Source organism: Ovis canadensis, chromosome 8 (assembly GCF_042477335.2).
Source record: "Ovis canadensis isolate MfBH-ARS-UI-01 breed Bighorn chromosome 8, ARS-UI_OviCan_v2, whole genome shotgun sequence".
In the NCBI taxonomy this organism is placed as follows: Eukaryota; Metazoa; Chordata; class Mammalia; order Artiodactyla; family Bovidae; genus Ovis; species Ovis canadensis.
The window spans coordinates 25,939,327-25,962,020 of record NC_091252.1 but is presented as its reverse complement, the minus strand read 5'-3'; the positions used below and the strand labels follow the sequence as shown (position 1 = coordinate 25,962,020).

General features: G+C 35.8%; 1 protein-coding gene across 50 annotated transcripts in view; it reads right to left on the bottom strand.

The window, feature by feature from the left end:
* The window catches only part of TRDN (triadin), a 409,007-nt gene that overhangs the window by 91,899 nt on the left and 294,414 nt on the right, over window positions 1-22,694 (bottom strand). For all 50 annotated transcript variants that reach the window (XM_069599059.1, XM_069599060.1, XM_069599070.1 and 47 more), the window contains one exon: window positions 15,470-15,517. In XM_069599059.1, coding sequence (XP_069455160.1) covers window positions 15,470-15,517 — 48 coding nt within the window. The remainder of the gene's footprint in view (window positions 1-15,469; window positions 15,518-22,694) is intronic.

Here is a 22,694-nt window from a genome sequence, read left to right as displayed (position 1 = left end):
ATGTTAAACCTGTCACATGAAGCATGGCGTAGGAATTCAAAACAACAGATATAGAACTTATTTAATGTGTAGCTTGTGATCACCATGGTGACAGAAGTCTTGTCCAATGGACTAAGTATTCTAGTGCTTTTGACAAACTCTTTCCTATAGTCATATAGTTCTTCAAATGACCTTAGCTGAGGGACTTCCTGAAGTCATCTAACTACTATTTTCCTTTGAGTGAATTCTGATCCAGCTTTACAATACACAGATTTTAGGCTGTGTAGCTTTGCTCTAAGAGAATACTAATCAGAATTCTGGAGTGTACCTCAGTGGGGTACATTTTACTTTATCTATGATCAGCTCTTTTAGGAAGAATAGTAATATGCAATTACTTAAAAAATAAAATAAGCACTCCTTTATATTTTGGGAGCTGAGGTAAACTGGCACACCTTAGGAATATAACTCTCTGAGCACTAAAGAATTTGTTTTTCAAATAAAACTTTATTAGCCATGAATTTTTCTCAGGTAATCATGTTCAACTTAAGATGTCAAATTTCTCATGATTCTTTCAAGAAGAAAATCTTTGTTAAAAGATTAATTTCCTTAAGGGCAGACAAAGTTAGGTCTTGATCATTCGTGTATGCACATATGATGATATTGTTTCCTATGGTTAGACATTTTTACATAAAATCTTGCTATGATTGGAATGTTTGTTTCATCCTGAAATTGATATGCTGAGGCCTAATACTCAATGCAACACCATTTGGAGGTGGGGCCTTTGGGAGGTGATTACGTCATGAGAGTGCAGCCCTCATGAAAGGGATTAGTGCCCTTTCTTATAAGAAGAGACATAAAAAGATGACCTCTCTCTTCAATCTCTCTCCCTCTCTCTCTCTCTCTCTCTGCACTATAGCAGGATATAGTAGGACGTTTGTCTGCAAACCAGGAAGAGCCACTTTATCAGGACCCAAATTGGCTGGCACCTGACCTTGGACATCCTAGCCTCCAGAAATGTGACAAATAAATTTCTGCTGTTTAAACCGCCTAGTCTATAATATTTTGTGAGAGCAGCCAGAGCTGACTGAGACAGATCTCTCACTCCTCACCCATTCCAGGGAGGTAGACATTATCTAGATTTTATAGATACAATAGTAGGATCTAAGAGAGAGAAATAACTTGTCCAATATCACAACTACTAAATGGCAGTGGGAAATTTGAACCCAGACCATCAGGATAAAAATTACAGCTAAACTACTACAGTAGGTGCCGGGAGCACAGTGGAACATAAATTTGATAGCACCACAGACGGCTCCTAGCAGTGAAGAGTGAGCATACTTGCACCACCACCTCAGAGCAATGTTCTTCATAACTGCCAGTCTGTCAGAGCTTTCAAAATTCTTTTCCTAAAGCAGAGGCCATGTCATTCGGCACATGCTAGGAAGTCAGTAACTATTTGTTGACTAAATTAGCCAAATTTATGCTGACCACATTTTATCAGAAAATTTACTCTTGAATCTTTATACAAAAGCCTAAAAATCATATAATCACCTTTCATGGTTAGTAATTTCTCAGCTTTGCAGTCCCAAGATGGCTATGTTATCAAAGTAAAATAAAATCACTAATACTTAACAATATTCATGGATAAAAGTAAAAAATTATATATATTTAAACTCTACTCCATGTAGCAATTTGCTTTTTTTTAACCTAAGAAATTTTGAATGGGGAATTTCCAGTGTTTAATAACCTCACACACCTATATTTATATACTTAATTTCAATTAACTTGTTGCAAAAATCACTAATAATCTCTTTGTTTTAAATGTAACACATTTTTATACTTTCTATGACAATTATAATATTGTATATAATTCTACATTGTCTTTGAAATTCTTTCTCGATTAGAAATCTGCTACAAACACATTTATGTGGGATCTGAGAAATGTCTCCTTGTTGACTGTATTTAAAAATGAAACTTGTTTCATAAGGAGAGAGATATATATATATAATTTGAAGAAATATAACTGACTATAAGAAAAATATTAACTTAAAATTACTAATACAATGAAATGAATAGGATTTTGAAGTAAATCCTTCTGCTATTCAGTATGAAATGTAAAAATATAGTACTGTGAAATTCACTAAGTGGATACATTATGTGAGATTTGCATACATTTTTCAGCAGCATTCCTGGTCTTTGATTTATTTATTTATTAAGTTTTGGCTGTGCTGGGTCTTCACTGCGATGCATGGCCTCTTCACTGCTGTATGCAGCTCTCTCTATTTGTCATGTATTGGGGCTCCTCACTGGTTGCAGAGCACAGCCTTCTTACTGTGGTGGCTTCTTTTGTTGTAGAGCACAAGCTCTAGGCACGCAGGCTCAGTGGCTGTAGAGAATGGGCTCAGCTGACCCGTGGCATGCGGGATCTTAGTTCCCAGATGAAGGATTGAACTCACGTCCCCTGCATTGGCAGGCAGACCCTCAACCACTGGGTCACTGGGGAAGTTCCTCCATACAATCTTTTAAATTAATGAACCATAATAATTTTTAGAGCAGATTAATGTTTACAATAAATTGAATAAAAGTTCAGAGAGTTCCCACATCCTCTAATATAAATGACCTTTTCTATCATCAAATCCCTAACTAATGCTATACAGTTGTTACCATTGATACATCATTATCAACATTGATACATCATTATCAACCAAAGTCCACAGCTTACACTGGGGTTCATTCTTGGTTTTGTTAATTATATGGATTTTGAAAAATGTATGACATATATATACCATAATTGTATGATATAAAATAGCTTCGCTGCCTAAAAATCCCTTCTGCACTGCCTCTTCATCCCTCGCTCTTCCTAAACCCTTGGTGACCACTGAACTTTTTACTAGCCCCATAGTTTTGCCTTTTCCAAAAAGTCATGTAGTTGCAGTTATATAATATGCAGACTTTTCAGATTGGCTTCTTTCACTTAGAAATAGAATTTAATGTCCCTCAATGGCCTGATAGCTCACACATTTTTAACACTGGAGAAAATTCTTTTTTATGGACATAAGAGAATTTATTTATCCACTCACCTATTGAAAAATACATTTGTTGGTTCCTAGCTTGCAGCCAGGCTGAAGCTGGAATATTTGTGTACATATGTTTTCAATTTATTTGGGTAAACACCAAGAGCATGACTTGCTGGATCATGTGATCGGAGTATATTTACTTGTAAAAAAAACCACCAAACTAATTTCCAACGTGTCTATACCATTTTGCATTTCCTCCAGCAAAGCATGAGAGCTCCTGCTGCTCCACATTCTCTCCAATATTTGATGTTTCAATGTTTTGGATTTTAGCCATGGAAAGTCCCATGGACGGAGGAGCCTAGTGGGCTGCAGTCCATGGGATCGCAAAGAGTTGGACACGACTGAGCGACTTCCCTTTCACTTTTCACTTTCATGAATTGGAGAAGGAAATGGCAACCCACTCCAGTATTCTTGCCTGGAGAATCCCAGGGACGGGGGAGCCTGGTGGGCTGCCATCTATGGGGTCACACAGAGTCGGACAAGACTGAAGTGATTCAGCAGCAGTAGCAGCAGCAATAGGTATATAGTGGTATCTCATTGTTTTAATTTGCAATTTTCTAATGATGTGTGACGTTGAGCATCTTTTCATATGTTGATTTTCCATCTGTATATCTTCTCTGATGAGGTATCTGTTCAGACCCTTTCCCAGTTTTTAGAATGGGTTGCTCATTTTCTTGTTGTTGAGTTTTAAGAGTTCTTTGTGTATTTTGGATGACAATCCTTCACCAGATATTATTTCACAAATATTTCCTCTTATTCTGTGTTTTATTCTTTAAATATTGACACTATGCTTTGCAGAGCATATTTAATTTTAATAATGTCCAACATATCAACTTTTCATTTATGGGTTGTGTCTTTTGTGTTGTATCTAAAAAGTAATCTCCAAACCCAAGATAACCTAGATTCTCCCTTATGTTATCTTCTAGGAGTTTATAGTTTTATGTTTTACATTTAGGTCTGTGATCCACTTTGAGATAATATTTTGATAAGGATGTAGAATTCTTACCTAGATTCTTTCTTTCTTTTTTGCTTGTGAATGTTCACTTATTCTAGTATGGCTTGCTGAGAAGACTATCCTTTCTCCATTCAATTGTTTTTGCTTCTTTGTCAAAGACCAGTTGACTGTATTTTTTGTGAGTTTATTTCTGGGTTATCCATTTTGTTCCATCAATCTGTTTGTTGATTCTTTCACCAATATCACAGTGTTGACTACTGTAGCTTTATAACAAGTCTTGAAGTCCAGTAGTCCTAAGATTTTGTTCTTCTCCTTTGACGTTGTCTTGGCTATTCTGGGTCTTTTTTTTTTTTTTCTGTATAAACTTTAGGATCAGTTTGTTGATATTCACAATATCAGTTTGTCAATACCACTGAGATTCTATCATGATTGCATAGAATCTATAAAGTTGGGGAGAACTGACATGCTAACAATTTGGAGCCTGCCTACTCACGAACATACAATAGATTATATCTTAGATTTATATCTAAGTCTTTCCTTTTTTGGTGCTAATGTAAATAGTCTTGCATTTTTTATTTTGTTCATTCCAATTATCATTGCTGAAACATAGTGCAGCTTACTTTTACATATTAACCTTGTGTCCTGCAACCTTGCTATAATCACTGATTAGCTTTAGGAGGTTTTTCTTGATTCTTTGTAATTTTCTAAATAGATGGCCATATCATGTACAAAGACAGCTTTATTTCTTTCTTTCCAATGGGTATGTCTTTTCTTCCCTGTCTTGTCTTATTCATTAACTAACACTTCCAGTACAATGTCGAACAAGTGTGCTGAGGGGGCATCCTTGCCTTGTTTCTTTATCTTAGTGGGTAAGCTTTTTGTGACTCAACATTAAATATGAGGTTATGAGTAGGTTTAATTGTAGATATTCTTTATCAAGTTGAGGAAGTTTTTCTTTATTCCTAGTTTGCTGAGAGATTTTAGCATAAATAGTTGTTGGATTCTGTCAAATGATTTTCTGTTATCTATTGAGTTTCTTTCTTGTTTATCTTATTGATGTGTGAATTATATCAGATCAGTTCGGTTCAGTTCAGTTCAGTTGCTCAGTAGTGTCTGACTCTTTGTGACCCCATGAATTGCAGCACGCCAGGCCTCCCTATCCATCACCAATTCCCGGAGTTCACCCAAACCCATGTCCATCGAGTCGGTGATGCCATCCAGCCATCTCATCCTCTGTCGTCCCCTTCAATCTATCTTCAAATGTTAAACCAGTTTTGCTTACCTAGAATGAGTCCCACTTGGTCATGGGGTATAATTCTTTTTATGCACTGTTAATTTGACTTGTAATGTTTTTGAATTCTTGGAAATTTTTTAAGAAATCATTAATAATACTTTAAACTTTGTATTGTATGTGTGCATGTAAAAAAATTTGACTCTCAAAAAGGCTTTGGTTGGAGTAAAAAACAACAAGAAACTCTGCAGAATAAGAAACCCAAGTATAAGTTTCTACACTTTGGAACAACAGAATTCATTTTGGTATTTTAAAAGGTAAACTTGATCTAGTCAATGAATATTTATTCAGTGTCTCTTTTGGATTCTGAATTGGGAAAACAAGATGGTTGCCTGGAGTTCAGTCCATGCTGGAAGAACTTCATGTAGACAGATTAAGCAGAATGATGGAGACACATACACACACACAGAGTTCCAAGCTCACAGCAGGACAGACAAACTGATGCAATAAGAAAAGACTTCACAAAAGTACTGGCATCTATGGTCAACTATGAAATTGCATATAAAATCTGTTATCAAAGAAGAGTTGGAAAGACATTTCCAATACAAGGAACAACATAAGAAAACAATGTAGTGTGAAGATTCAGGTGGCATGATTGGTGGGTGTACAAAATGAGTGAGAAGCATATGAGCAAAGGCTAGAAGTCACACTGAGGGTTGGTGGTAAGGGAATCTTCAGGACCTTGCTAGAGAATTTGAATTTATATCCTTCCAGTGATGAGGATGTATGGATGTGAGAGTTGGTCTATAAGGAAAGCTGAGCACTGAAGAATTGATGCTTTTGAACTGTGGTGCTGGAGAAGACTCTTGAAAGTCCCTTGGACTGTTGTTTCTAAAGAACAGTCCTGGGTGTTCATTGGAAGGACTGATGTTGAAGCTGAAACTCCAATATTTTGGCCACTTGATTCGAAGAGCTGACTCATTTAAAGAGACCCTGACACTGGGAAAGATTGAGGGCAGAAGGAGAAGGGGACCACAGAGGTGAGATGGTTGGATGGCATCACCGACTCAATGGACATGAGTTTGGGTTAACTCTGGGAGTTGATGATGGACAGGGAAGCCTGGTGTGCTGCGGTTCATGGGGTTACAAAGAGTCAGACACTACTGAGTGACTGAACTGAACTGAACTGAGTGATGAGGAGTCTTTAAAACTCTTAAGTCGAAACATTTTTTTCTGTTATTGTATCAATGCAAATAAAGTTTTGCTCATAAGAGAATATGATACGTACTGAACTGACTGGCAATACTTAGAAAGTCATTTTTGTTTGGAAATAGTCCAAACCAATAGAGAAGCCATAATTCACCGACAGTTGTGTTACCAACATTCTCTTCTCTCTTGAGACAATATCTTCTTCTGTTTCATTTTTTATAGATTTTTTTGTGTGAGTGTGTTATGGGCAGAATTTCTGCCTTCTCTGCATCATTATCACTGATTCTTATGGTTAAATTAATATTTAGAGAATCTTCATGTCGTTTCACTGGACATTCAATGGCATGCTTTGCTCCAGAGATGTACTTTTTGAAACTTAAGTAAAACTTAAGTGTTCATTTTGAAATTCAAGTGAAGTAAATACTTCAAATATTAGGATTCTATTTAGTAGATTTATATAATATACAGAAATATTTTCATGTTAGAATCTGAATATGATTTTCCTATTTGTATATGTGCACAGATTGTACTTGCAATCAGAAAAATAAGTTTATTCTTCAGCATTTGGGACAAAGTGGAAATGTTTCATGCATGGGAGACATTTCTTACAAATGAGAATCAGACAATATTAAGACTGGAAAAGTCTGTACAAAATGCTTAGTAAAATTATCTCAGCTTGTAAAGGAGGCTTTCAAGCAAGTAACCAACCTAATGTTACAGAATAAATTTTTTGGTGTTTTATAAAGGATAGACCAAGCCTTAAGTTTTATTTTGAGATAACTGTATACTGTATTATTAAGGCAATTAGTATTTCTAATCATTACTAGGTTTTAACAGCTCTTTCTTTTCAAGCACCAACAAGACAAGTGCTAACTCCAAGCTAAGAATCGATGACCATGATTTTTATTGCCAAGACTTTTAACGAGACTATAGATGTTTTTTTATGAGTTACCTGACCTAGTAGCTCTTTCTGATACAAAATCAAATGAAATGACCCCTAAATTTGAAAGTCAAAATGGTGAAAAAAATTTGAGTTGTATTTTGCCATTTCATAATTCCAAAGGAGTAGCTGCACTGAATTTTCAGGTTTTAAAAACTGCTTTTTCTTTTAACATATAATATATCATCATTCTACAAAATACTGGGACAGTAATACAGTCAATAAAGTGCAACCAAATTTTATGTAGAATGGTGAAAATTTTTCACGTTTATTCCTGAAATTAGTTGATCTATAATGTGTACTTTACAATTAGAAGAAAGTAACAATGCATTTTTATGCAGAGCAAATGATTTCAGATAAAATCTGCAACTTTATTTTTAGATATTTTAGCTTAATTTTTTTACCTTAAACTCCATTAATTTATTACAGGATATGACATACCAATTGATTTTAAGTAGTTTTATTCAAGATAGTGTATAGTATATGCCTACTTTTTTTCCCCTGAATTGGCTTTTGGTAGAAAATGAATTTATACATAAAAGAAAAAATTCAATAAAGAAGGGATAAAAACAATCTCTGTTCTGGCTACTTAGGTTTGTAGCATAGCAGCTTATAATATACTTTCTATTAAAAATCCCTAAAGGAAAAGAGTACAAACTCATAGGTTGTTTCAGGAAAAAAGTAGGAGTGAAAGCAAACATCAATAGAAAAGAGAGACAAAATTAGCAGCTTAATATTCTTGAGCTTTTGAGGAGGTATTTTCTTGGTATGTTATAAGGTAAACACTACAAAGCATTTCCTCAGTTTTTTATGCACTCTAGTGCAGACAGTTGGACTGTGAAGAAAGCTGAGCGCTGAAGAATTGATGCTTTTGAACTGCGGTGTTGGAAAAGACTCTTGAAAGTCCCTTGGACTGCAAGGAGATCCAACCAGTCCATTCTAAAGGAGATCAGTCCTGGGTGTTCATTGGAAGGACTGATGCTGAAGCTGAAACTCCAGTACTTTGGCCACCTCACGCAAAGAGTTGACTCATTGGAAAAGAGTCTGATGCTGGGAGGGATTGGGGGCAGGAGGAGAAGGGGACGACAGAGGATGAGATGGCTGGATGGCATCACCAACTCGATGGACATGAGTTTGAGTGAACTCTGGGAGTTGGTGATGGACAGGGAGGCCTGGCATGCTGTGATACATGGAGTCGTAAAGAGTTGGACACGACTGAGCGACTGAACTGAACTGTACTGAGTGCAGAATAGCAAAGGAACAAACAAAAGTCAACTTTTCTCTCTGGAGAACAAAACTGTAATCTTCAAATATCTATACTAAATAATTAAGAATAGATTTTACTGACCAAATCCTGGGGCTATTGATCAAAATTCTCCATGAGTAAAAAAGATTTGTAAGAGAATTTTTATTATAAGAGGATGAGAATGATCTTTTACACATTTATGGATTTCCTAAAGAACCATAAACTTAATATTAAGATGTAGATGATGATCAAAAATATGCACTTTAAATTGCTTTAAAATTATTAAATTACATTAAGTATTGCCAAAATAAATCTGAAGTGCATTGCCATTAAATTCAGAAAGCATATGACAACTTTTCTTCATATTTCAATTTGATTTGACTGGGCTTTAGAAATGGTATATAACTACATTCCATTTGTTTACATAAAGATTGTTGGACCTTAAATCAAGACAAAGTTCCATAATTATAAGATAGATGTAGTAAGAGTATATGCTTGATGTAAAAAGTTTGTTGTTTTTAGGATGGATACAGTTTCCATTAGGAAAGTACTTTGATGAATAATGGAAGGGGTAAAGTACAGACAGAGTCTTCCAGACCAGAGGTCGAACCCTGGTCTCCTGCATTGCGGGTAGACGCTTTACAGTCTGAGCCAGCAGGGAAGCCACCTTAGGCAGAGGGGGACACGTTATCCCTGGATACACTGTCTGTTCTGGTAATGTCAGGTGACTTAATTTGGCTTATCTAACAGCTAGTTCCTCTGAGTCCAGAGTTAGAAAGGTAAGCTGGTGGTAAAAGCGGTAATCCTAGTAATAAAGTGCATGGAGAGGTTCTTGGGATAATCTTACAGTGTTAGTGTGCTTCTCCATGAAATGCCCACAGTCTCTAAGCAAAGGAATGAAAAAGATGGGCACCTAGGTCACATCAGGCAGAGGAGTGGCTCATTTTCATAGCCAAAAAGCAGAAACTGGAATGTGGACATTACACTATATCTCTCTGTGTGACTTTAACTTGACTACAGAATATCCTAAGGCTTCCCTGGTGGCTCAGTGGTAAAGAATCTGCCAGCCAATGGAGGAAACGTGGGTTCAATCTCAGGGTTGGGAAGATTCCCTGGAGTAGGAAATGGTAACCCACTTCAGTATTCTTTCCTGGGAAAAGTCCATGGACAGAGGAGCCTGGCAGGCTACAGTCCATGGGTGGGGCAAGGAGTCAGACATGACTTAGCAACTAAACAACAACAAAAATGGTGAAAGAGAAGGGATGAGAAAGGAATTGCCATTCATGAGGTCAAACGACTGTGAGAACATTCTAAAAGTATTAAAACAAGAGTAAGAAATGGTGAAATATGTGAGCAAATGAGATAGTGGAAAATTGAAAAAAATGCTGTTGAAAATATACAAAATATGTAAGCAAGCAGAGTACGCTCACTTTTACAGATGATTCATGAGCTCTGTGTATAGACCATCTTTTCCCCGAAGCCCACTCCATACTCCTCACACCCATTCCCAGCGCCTAGTCTGTTGTGGGCGCTCAATAAATATTAAACAACCAAAGCACAAACTAATGTCAAAAGTTTGAAATTCACAGGAATCAATAGTGTTATTATTATCATTTAACATTTATTGAGGGTCAACAGCATGACTTAGTCCACATGTGAAAATAGGTTATTTTATAACACACATTAAGCAAATAATTAAATACAATATGTATCAACTACACTTTCAGTTTTACTCCATTGATCTTAAATGTAAAATTGTTTGTTTTTTTATAATGTTGACACATCATGAATTATAAACATTTATTATTTAAATAAATAAGTTTCTCTCAGAGAAATCACTACTGTTAGATATTATTAACATTCACTTGAAAGTATGGGATCAATCTACAACAAATACATATCACAGGTTCTAAACAGACCAATTCATTTACAAAGAATAGAAGAGAATCTGAAAAGTGTCTGAGGACAGTGACAAATACACAAAGCATGTAAATGGCAATTGGGTTTCACTTGCTTCTGCGACAATTTAAAAGACTAATACAATGATGTGGGATACCACTGTTTACAAAATAGCAACAAGCCAAAGAAAGACAAAAACTCAAGTGGACACAAATTACTATACTTAACAAATTTAGAATATTTCTTCATTTTAAGCAAAACACATTTTTTATTACAGGAAATGAACTGCATTTGATGTATTTATGATCCACATTCTCTAATTTTACCCTTAATAAAATTACTGTTTTCAAACTTATTCTTGGTGTTTAATAGGCACTTAAATTCTATTTAATCATTTTTCATGAATATTTTTGTCATGTTTGTACTTAAGTAGATTTTGAAGTGATTTTTAATTGTTAAGAGGATGGAAAACTATATTGAATATTTCTGTAATGAAATTTTCAGCTTAATTTTGGGATACTAAATTTTCCAAGTTTATGAAGTATGTTTTCCCTTAACATTTGAGACTTAGAATCTTAGAAATAAGTCTTTCTAGACTAGCCTTCTCCTAGAGATTTTATATTCTGATATAAGGGACATACTACTTGAAAACTTCAGTGAATATAAGTTTTTTTATACTTCAAAGGAGTGGAAGATCAGATAAATCAGCTCTATAATTGTAAAACCACGAAAAATAAGGATAAGGCCTAACGTTGCTATGCTTACATTTATACCTCACCGGGCAATTACTAAATTTTCTCTTTCTTTTTAAGTTTTTTTAAAATTCACAATACAAAAGGTACAATTGCTAAAATGTAATTTATTAAAAATTTTTATCCATATGATGATTCACCACAAGCAGTTTTGTTACGTAAGAATACCTTCTACAAAGACCATAATAATGGTGTAATTAATGATCAATTAATATTTAGCTGGGCTAGCAGGAGGTGCTAATGGTTAAGACTCTCCCTACCAATGCAGGTAATGCAAGAGAGGAATGGCATCCCACTCCAGTATTCTTACCTGGAAAATTCCATGGACAGAGGAGCCTGGTGGGCTACCGTCCATGGGACTGCAAAGAGTCAGTCATGACAGCATAGCACAGCAGCAGCAGATTTAATTATTAATTTCACCTAGAGCTTTTACTCTAAGATGAGGGTAGTTGGACAAGTTAATCAGTTATCTCCTGGTTTCTCAGATATTTGGCAACTTTTGCTTCAGAAATCACATGTGATTTACTAAAATATCATAACTGTACAGTATTAGAGATACAGATTATTGAAATCTGCATCACCTAATATTCCTTTCTTCAGCAATTCCTCTATGTTTTATTCAACCCACAAGTATTTATTGAATACTTCCTACATGCCAGCACTGTGAGAGTCCCTTAGAACAAATTCTTAAAGAAAGCTTTAAGTGATATCATGCACAGGTATGAATGAAAGAAAAAGAAAGATGATATGTGAGTGATTTGATTTATTATGATTTTCTTCACCTTTTCACTGTTAGATTGAAATCACTTAGAAGGAAGAAAATTAGAAACAAGGAGATGCTGGGACTCCAATCTACCACTCATATCATTAAAGTTAATTGTCTTGATTGGTCTCCAGCCCTGCCCTGGTAAGTAAGACGTCACTGAATGCTTCCTGAGAGTGACTGCTTTGATCTTCTGGATAGTAACAAGCAAATATTATAAAAGATTTTCTTCTGGGAGAAAGCAAGATTAAAAAAGAGAGAAGGAAATTGGAGTTAGGTGGACAGGTCAATTTTGAAAAGTAATACCAAGGAGAAAAAAGTACACTAAATATGAGAAATTAAATATCAAACAATAAAGAAATCAAGCTTAATGAAATGTGCATTAACCAAGCTTAATAAAATGAAATAAACCAAGCTTAATGAAATGAAATTATACTGAAGTGGTTTCCCTGGTGGCTCAGTGGTAAGGAATCCACCTGCAATGCAGGAGATGCAGGAGCCGCAGGTTCAATCCCTGGGTCAGGAAGTTCTGCTGGGGTAGGAAACGGCAGCCCACACCAGTATTCTTGCCTGGAAAATCCCATGGATAAAGGAGCCAGGCTGACTACAATCCACGGGGTCACAAAGAGTCGGACATGACTTAGTGACTAAATCACCAATGAAATGTGATGTATTCTTTCTAGATATAATATACAATAAATATAAAGACAAATCCTCATATAGTAGAGTGTGTTGCGATGTTCTATCTTTGGCATTCCTTGGCTCTCACTATAAGGACAGCAACATGTACTAGGGAAAATATTTGTGTCCCCTGATGCTTCTAGGTAACTGCTTTCTAAACAAAGAGAAATTGCTAATGGTGTTTGTGGTGTGTGTGCATGTGTGTATCTTTAAAGTGGGGAGATTTATAAAGATTTTCTTAACACTCAAAATTCTGGTCTAGCCAAAGTACGATCTTTATGAGAAGAACCACTGAAAACCATGTCATCCCTCAACGAACTACAGTTAAAATTAGAGGTATACTTTTAGACTTTTGCAAAAGTTAAATTAACTAAATTTCTAATTCTTACATAATATGAGGTTCTGTTTAATAAATTACGTTAATGTAAAATTTTTTCACCTATCGCTATATGAATTTTCCATAGCATAAAGTTTAGCTTAATCAATGCTTCCCTAGCAATCAAAATGCAGAATAGGTCCAGAGGTTCAATATACACAATTTTACATAGATCAAAAAGTGTATTTGAAACCTATTAAGAATTATGAGTAAAAGTTTGTCCCCAGTAGAGTTTGTAAGTTCAAATTTAAATTAATGAAAATAACTCTTTATAAACCATTTAATTGTATTTCAATGCATTATGAACTAGTTTTAGATTACTTATACTTCTAAATATAACTAAAATCAGTTTAAAGAAGAGAACTACACAACAGTCAAACATCATCTCAGGAATAAATATTAGAATATTATGATGAAATCTGTAGAATGTAAGTGATTTATCCTCACATAAATTTCTTAATTTATTAAAATCACAAAATATATTTTTCATATAAATTATTTGTCATAAATATACCATCACAAAAACATTCAAGTTATCCAAATACCCTATTTTTTATGATCTGTGTAGTTAAAAAATATGAAGCCATTGCTTTATAATATTTAAAACTGAAATGATTTACTAAATCAATATTAAAAAGTCATTGAAAGACTCATTTTTATATAAGCCAAGTGCATATAAAATAAAATGTATTTAGTAAAAGAGTTAATTATAAAATCATCCAAAGGAGAAAATTCATATCTCTAAAAGCCATTTCCAGTCTCTGAACTTTCTGAGGCAACATTATATAATTAATGACACTGATAACAACATGAAGGTAAAAAGAAATAAAACAATCTGTGTTGAAATCAGTTATATGTTAGGTATTATTATTAGTGTGGCCATTTTATATTCCAGTCAGTCTTCTCTTAATTTGCTGTGGTTATAAAAACAATTTGCAAATGCCATAAGATGAGCAGCCCATACCGTTATACTAGAGAGGAGAGAAACTACGAAGCTTAATGAAAGCAAAGTGATTTGATTCTCACTTATACTGAAGCGGATTTCGTAAGAAAAAAGGGCTAGTAAATCCTAAATACTTAACTAGGAGTTTACATTTTTTTCATATCCTTTCACATGTATTTTGAACTCCACATCTTGTCAGACAGGCAAGTCAAGTATAATTAACCCTGTTTTTAAGAGAAGAAATTTAGCTCAGAACCTTGTCAAAGTCAACAAGTTGAGACTGGGATCCATGCTCCTACACCTCAACTTTATATTTCAGAGACTAATGTATCCACCTCAAAAAGAGGCTGACAGAAACATTCAACTGAACTCTAAAAGCCCAGGTAATCTGCAGAAACCAAAATAAATTTGAAAACTTTTCCAATGTGATTTAATGTGATTTTTATTTTGCAAAGCCAAAGGAAATCAATCCTTGACTAATTGTTTAAATTAGTCATTCCTTAACTTAGTTTACTTATCTGAAGTGTGAAGGTTTGAATGATTTTCTTAATATATTTGTGTAAAAATATCTAAATTTCTGATATTAGGAATTTGTCTCTAAGAGGAGAAATTATTTTCATTTTATTCTTGACAAAATTATGCTAGTTCTAACCTCATCTACCGATTATAATTAATAGTAAATATTATAATATTATATGCATTAAAAGCCAAAGGATTGAGGGAACAACAATTAAAATTATCAGCAATGTGAACTCTTAACAGAAGGCACAACATCACCTCAAATGCTTTTACTCTACTATGCTGCAGGATTTTCCTCAAGCATATTCTAGAGTGATATATTTATTATATAGCTGCATAAGTAAAAAGAAAATGCATTATTTATAGCATCGTGATATATAACACTGAAATTTTAGACGTCTTGGGAGAATCAATTGCTGAAGTTGTAATGCAGACTCAAGTAATTAACTTGTATTGCTGGTTTTTCACTTTGTTTTAACATACTAGTTTTCAAGCTGTAGAGATTGTTCTTGCATAAACAGAATTGTGTCATCGTTGTTCTTTAAACTATGATCAGTCAGGTGGTGTTAAAACCACATATCACACAGGAAAAAATGTCTATCAATTGGCCTGGAAATTTTCCTCATTCCCAAAAATCTTCAGCATTTTTCTTGATGTAATTAAGCAGTTTGTGGAGCTTTACTGTTCTGAACTTACACTCAGAGTTTAGTTATACAAAAGAATAAAAACCCAGATTGCCACCTCACATTCTCCCTGGCAGAGAGAAACACGCAAGGACAGTGATAGAGAGCAATCGATTTAAAGGTTATTGTCGTCCGCCTGTCTGAATCCAGTGCTTTCCTCCTCACGTTGTTGTCTTTCTAAAGAAGATAATGTCAACCTCCTTCATTATTTTTTACCTTGCTCCACTGTCTTGGTTGTTTTCTCTTCCTTCTTTCCAGGTACAGCTGCAAAGCAGAGATAAGGTTTAAATAAAAGTTCCAATGGAAATGCTGCTTCTGCACAAAAAGGCATTTTGTAACTCATTCCATGCCAAAGATTTCTTCTAAACAGGCTATTTTAAAGCTTTTTCAATACTTTTCATTTCTCTATAATTCAACAGAAACCTACTATTATAAGTCTACTCTTAAAGAATTAGAGAAATAAAAATAATCCCTTGCCCTCTTCTTACTAGTTTTTACATAATGTTGCCCACCTTATTCTTTTACATGTTGCTTTGATAAACAAGCTCTGTGAAGAGTTCTGCTTGACAGGATTATGATTAATAGACTTACATTCCAGGTTATTACTGGAACCACTTGGCATCTTGAAAATGTCAACTAGGTGCTCCTTTAAATTCATGCTTAATATCACTTAATCAGCTCAAAGGACAGAGTAGTCATGCTTGAGATTTGCTTAAATATTAAATGAAGTCATCCTAAATCACAAGTAACCAAAAAAAAAAAAATCACTTTGGCGCTGTTTCAGATGAACTACTGAGATTTTACTGCTGTTGGTGGAGCAGTAAAATTATCTGTTTACTTGTTTATACATCCAAGAAATATCGTTCAGACAAAGTCAATGTACTGAAATAACTGATTAAAGCAAGGATCTTCAGAGGACATTGGCCACTATTAGAAGAAGGATGAATGGGAAACTGAATATTGCCATCATACCCAAAAATACCCACAAGAGCTGCACAGGGAAAACTGTAACTTTGAAGCGAAAATGTGATTGTCACCAACTTAACACACTGATGAAACTTAGAACCACTCATTCATAACGGGACACCCAGATATTCTGTGCTTCTAATGACATGCAGTATGATATACAACAGTTATCACCTCTGAAGTATCCTTGCCGAAGCATTCAAATGGAATCAAGTTAAGCCGAAGATTTAGTTTAATCAAATGTTGGCTATAAAGAACATATTAAAAATATTCTGAAGAAATAATTATAGAAAACCTAAAGTGTCTTCAGTGTAAATGATCATGACCTTTTCAAAAAAGTTAATGATATTAACTAGAGCAAAAAAAGGGAAAAGTTTTATATAAAACTTGCTAAATTCACTCAGTTGTAATAGTTCATCTGTAGATTCTTTAGAAATTTTCAAAAAAAATTTAAAAAGAACTTTTCAAATAGAAAATTTCACCTGTGAATAGTTTTATTTTTAATTTTTTAAAATTTCTGTACAAATTACTTCTTTTTATCACTTTATTGCAAAGGATGGAATACCCAGTATAATGTTTAATACAAGTGCTGATAGCAGACATCCTTGTCTTTTCCAATTCCCAGTGAGAAATCTTTCCATTTTCTCCATTGAGTATAATATTTGTTAATAGTTTTTGTATGTATATTCTCAGAATAGGGAAGTTTCTTGGTACATTAATATGAAATGCATCATTTATGAAAAGTTCAATTTCCCTTTATATTATTATGGTTATGTTGATTTTTGAAGAAAAATTCAAGAAATAAAACCAACTTGTTTGCATGTTGTCTTCTGCATGTAATATCAGACTTTTTATTGTTGTTCAGTTGCTAAATCCTATCCAATTCTTTGTGACTCCATGGACTGCAGAACACAGGCTTTCTTGTCCTTCACCATCTCCTGGAGCTTGCTCAAACTCATGTCCATTGAATCAGTGATGTCATCCAACCATCTCATCATCTGTCACCCCCATCACCTCCTGCCTTCAATCTTTCCTAGCATCAGGGTCTTCTCTAATGAGCCAGCTCCTTGCATCAGGTGGCCAAAGTATCAGAGCTTCAGCTTCAGCATCAGTCCTTCCAATGAATATTCAAGAGTGATTTCCTTCAGAATTGACTGGTTTGATCTTGCAGTCCCAGGGACTCTTAAGAGTCTTCTCCAGCACCACAGTTCAAAGTATCAGTTCTTCAGTACTCAGCCTTCTTAATGGTCCAACTCTCACATTCAGACTTTACTGGAAAAAACATAGCTTTGACCATATGGACCTTTGTTGGCAAAGTAATGTCTCTGCTTTTTAATATGCTATCTAGATTTGTCATAGCTTTTCTTCCAAGGAGTAAGTGTCTTTTAATTTCATGGCTGCAGTCACTATCTGCAGTGATTTTTGAGACCAGGAAAATAAACTCCATCACTGCTTCCATTTTTTCCCAATCTATTTTCCATAAAGGGATGGGGCTAGATGCCATGATCTTAGTTTTTTGAAAGCTGAGTTTTAAGCCAGCTTTTTCACTCTCCTCTTTCACTTTCATCAAGAGGCTCTTTAGTTCCTTTTTGCTTTCTGCCATAAGGGTGCTGTCCTCTGCATATCTGAGGTTATTGACATTTTACTGGCAATCTTGATTCAGGCTTGAACTTCATCCAGTCCAGCATTTTGCATGATGTACTCTGCACATAAGTAAAGCAAGCAGGGTGACAATATATAGCCTGGACGTACTCCTTTCCCAATTTGGAACCAGTCCGTTTTTCTATGTCCGGTTCTAATTGTTGCTTATTGACCTGCATACAGCTTTCTCAGGAGGAAGATAAGGTGGTCTGGTATTCCCATCTCTTTCAGAATTTCCCACAGTTTGTTGCGATCCACACAGTCATATGCTTTTAGCATAGTAAATAAAGCAGAAGTAGATGATTTTCTGAAACTCTCTTGCTTTTTCTTTGATCCATCATCAGATTTGACCTCTGGTTCCTCTGTCTTTTCTAAATCCAGCTTGAACATACGGAAGTTCACAGTTCACATACTGTTGAACACTACCTTGCAGAATTTTGAGCATTACTTTGCTAGCATGTGAAATGAGTATAATTGTGCGGTAGCTTGAACATTCTTTGGCATTGATTTTCTTTGGGCTTGGAATGAAAACTTACCCTTTCCAGTTCGGTGGCCACTGCTGAGTTTTGCAAATTTGCTGGCATATTGAGTGCAACACTTTCAAAGCATCATCTTTTAGGATTTGATAATAGTTCAGCTGGAATTCTACCACATCCATTAGCTTTGTTCATAGTGATGCTTCCTAAGGCCCACTTGACTTCACATTCCAGGATGTCTGGCTCTAGATGAGTGATCACACCATATGGATCACACCATTCATATTGATCAACATTTGGAGGTGTCTATTTTAGGGAAAAAAGTAGATTTGTGCTGCTCACCTTCGGAGATTCCAGGTACTAAGGAAACAAAGTAGCTACTATTCTTATACAGTAATGCCTTGATTATGGACAGACAGTCCTGAAATGAACTGTGAGGTGGAGAAGTTGGTTTTCTATAGTTTCAGGTTTGTTTTCTTTTTATTTACTTTCAGTTCAGTTCAGTTCAGTCACTCAGTCGTGTCCGACTCTTTGTGACCCCATGAATCACAGCACGCCAGCCCTTCCTGTCCATCACCAACTGCCGGAGTTCACTCAGACTCACGTCCATCGAGTCAGTGATGCCATCCAGCCATCTCATCCTCTGTCGTCCCCTTCTCCTCCTGCCCCCAATCCCTCCCAGCATTTAGAGTCTTTTCCAATGAGTCAACTCTTCACATGAGGTGGCCAAAGTACTGGAGTTTCAGCTTCACCATCATTCCTTCCAAAGACATCCCAGGGCTGATCTCCTTCAGAATGGACTGGTTGGATCTCCTTGCAGTCCAAGGGACTCTCGAGTCTTCTCCAACACCACAGTTCAAAAGCATCAATTCTTGGCACTCAGCTTTCTTTATAGTCCAACTCTCACATCCATACATGACTACTGGAAAAACCATAGCCTTGACTAGACGGACCTTTGTTGGCAAAGTAATGTCTCTGTTTTTCAATATGCTATCTAGGTTGGTCATAACTTTCCTTCCAAGGAGTAAGCGTCTTTTAATTTCATGGCTGCAGTTACCATCTACAGTGATTTTGGAGCCCCAAAACATAAAGTCTGACACTGTTTCCACTGTTTCCCCATCTATTTGCCATGAAATGATGGGACCAGATGCCATGATCTTCGTTTTCTGAATGTTGAGCTTTAAGGCAACTTTTTCACTCTCCTATTTCACTTTCATCAAGAGGCTTTTTAATTCCTCTTCACTTTCTGCCATAAGGGTGGTGTCATCTGCATATCTGAGGTTATTGATATTTCTTCCAGCAATCTTGATGCCAGTTTGTGTTTCTTCCAGTCCAGTGTTTCTCATGATGTACTCTGCATAGAAGTTAAATAAGCAGGGTGACAATATAAAGCCTTGATGTAGTCCTTTTCCTATTTGGAACCAGTCTGTTGTTCCATGCTCAGTTCTAACTGTTGCTTCCTGACCTGTATATAGGTTTCTCAAGAGGCAGGTCAGGTGGTCTGGTGTTCTCCTCTCTTTCAGAATTTTCCACAGTTGATTGTGATCCACAGTCAAAGGCTTTGGCATAGTCAATAAAGCAGAAATAGATGTTTTTATGGAACTCTCTTGCTTTTTTGATGATCCATTTGATGCTGGCAATTTGATCTCTGGTTCCTCTGCCTTTTCTAAAACTAGCTTGAATATCAGGAGGTTCACGGTTCATGTATTGCTGAAGCCTAGCCTGGAGAATTTTGAGCATTACTTTACTAGCGTGTGAGATGAGTGCAATTGTGCGGTAGTCTGAGCATTCCTTGGCATTGCCTTTCTTTGGGATTGGAATGAACACTGACCTTTTCCAATCCTGTGGCCATTGCTGAGTTTTCCAAATTTGCTGGCATATTGAGTGCAGCACTTAACAGCATCATCTTTCAGGATTTGAAATAGCTCAACTGGAATTCCATCACCTCCACTAGCTTTGTTCATAGTGATGCTTTCTAAGGCCCACTTGACTTCACATTCCAGGATGTCTGGCTCTAGGTGAGTCATCATACTATCGTGATTATCTTGGTTGTGAAGATCTTTTTTGTACAGTTCTTCTGTGTATTCTTGCCACCTCTTCTTAATATCTTCTGCTTCTGTTAGGTCCATACCATTTCTGTCCTTTATTGAGCCCATCTTTACATGAAATGTTCCCTTAGTATCTCTAATTTATTTACTTTATCACTGTTTAATTTACCTGCAAAGTTCAAGCCTATAGTAAACTTCAATTTCACTTTTGTTACAAAGATATCAAAAGATGCTTTCTCAAGTTAAAGCTAGTGGCTTTAGTTTTTATGTCTTACTATATAATCCTATTGAGGCAACATTGATTAATAACTTTATGTAACTTTCATGTGTACAAGATTATATTTCTACTTTTGAATACATTACAGAATGCTCACCACCAGAAATTTAGTTTCCAATCATTACTATTGTATTTACACATTCATCCCCCCTGCACCTTCCCCACCACTCTGATCTCTCTCTCTCTACATGTTAGGCTTTGTTTTCTTTGTTGATGTCTTTTAGTTTTCTGTTTGTTTTTTTTTTATATTCTACTCATGAGTAAAATTGAGCTTCCCTGGTGGCTCAGACGGTAAAGCGTCTGCCTGCAATGTGGGAGAGCCGGGTTCGAACCCTGGGTGGGGAAGATCTCCTGGAGAAGGAAATGGCAACCCACTCTAGTACTCTTTCCTGGAGAATCCCACGGGTGGAGGAGCCTGGTAGGCTGCAGTCCATGGGGTCGCAAAGAGTCGGACACGACTGAGCGACTTCACGTTCGCTTTCACCTTCATGAGTAAAATTGGGTGATGCGTGCCTTTGTCCGACTTGGTTCACTTGATGTCGCTTGCATGTGCCGCAGCAGTTTAAATACGTCTACAATTAATCTTGTCTTCGCTCACAAAATTGTTTATTTTCATCTTTCTTTTCCATTTTTATTACTCATTATCACTCATTTTAATTTTTATTTTCATTTGTATAATTTCGTATTTATATTAAATAATATTCTTCTAGTTCTTGTTGTTTAGTAGTTGTCTTACTCTTTTGTGACCCCATGGACTGTAGCCCACCAATCTCCTCTCTCCATGGTATTTCTGAGGCAAGAATACCGGGGTGGGTGGCCCTTTCCTCCTCCAATATTCTTCTAGTACTCAGCTTCAAAACTTTTTATTAGATAATTTTTGAATTTTTCCTTTGCAAAGTTGGACAGTTGTCAAGTTCCACAGAATCTATTTTATAATACTGCTCATATAATATCCCTTCTTTCCAATCATGACTGATATCAGATCCTAAAGCACATTGCCTACATCATTGCCAAAACTTCCTAACTAGCCTCAGTTCAGTCAGTTGAGTTGCTCAGTTGTGTGCAACTCTTTGTAACCCCATGGGCTACAGCATGCCAGGCCTCCCTGTCCATTGCTAACTCCCAGTTTACTCAAATTCATGTCCACTGAGTCGGGGATGCCATCCAACCATCTCATTCTCTGTCGTCCCCTTCTCCTCCCTCCTTCAATCTTTCCCAGCATCAGGGTCTTTTCAAATGAGTCAGTTCTTTGCATCAGTTGGCCAAAGTATTGGAGTTTCAGCTTCAGCATCAGTCTTTCCAATGAATATTTACGACTGATTTCCTTTAGGATGCACTGGTTGGATTTCCTTGCAGTCCAAGGGTCTCTAAAGAGTCTTCTCCAACACCACAGTTCAAAAGCATCAATTCTTTGGCACTCAGCTTTCTTAATAGTCCAACTCTCACATCCATACATGACTACTGGAAAAAGCATAGCTTTGACTAGACAGAACTTTGTTGGCTAAGTAATGTCTCTGCTTTTTAATATGTTGTCTAGGTTGGTCATAACTTTTCTTCCAAGGAGCAAGCAAAAAAAAAATTAAAAAAAATAATTTTCTAAAGCAAAAGTCTGAGTATCATTTCTGTACTTACAGGTCTTCATTGACTCCCTAGTGCTCATAAGATAGAGCTGAATATTAAAATCAGGCCCCCTTACAGCATTATTAGCACAAGTTGTATTTATTCATTTTGTATTCTTGAGACTCTTATTACTCTTCATAGACATCATGCAGTTTCCCTCTGCTTTGCCTTCCTCTGTTACCTAGGCCCAAGATACTCTTTCAACTAATTATTACATAACAAATGTCTACCTGTTATTTAGGGCTTAAATTTAATGTCACCTTTTACAGCAAATCTTTTGCTTTTCCTCAAGTAAGAATAATTTTTAAACTCCTATGGCTTTTTATCTCTATTTATCTATTTATCCCATTGCCTTTCAAACATTAACTATGATCATATGGAAAACATTTAGCTGAAAGCAAAAAAAAAAAAAA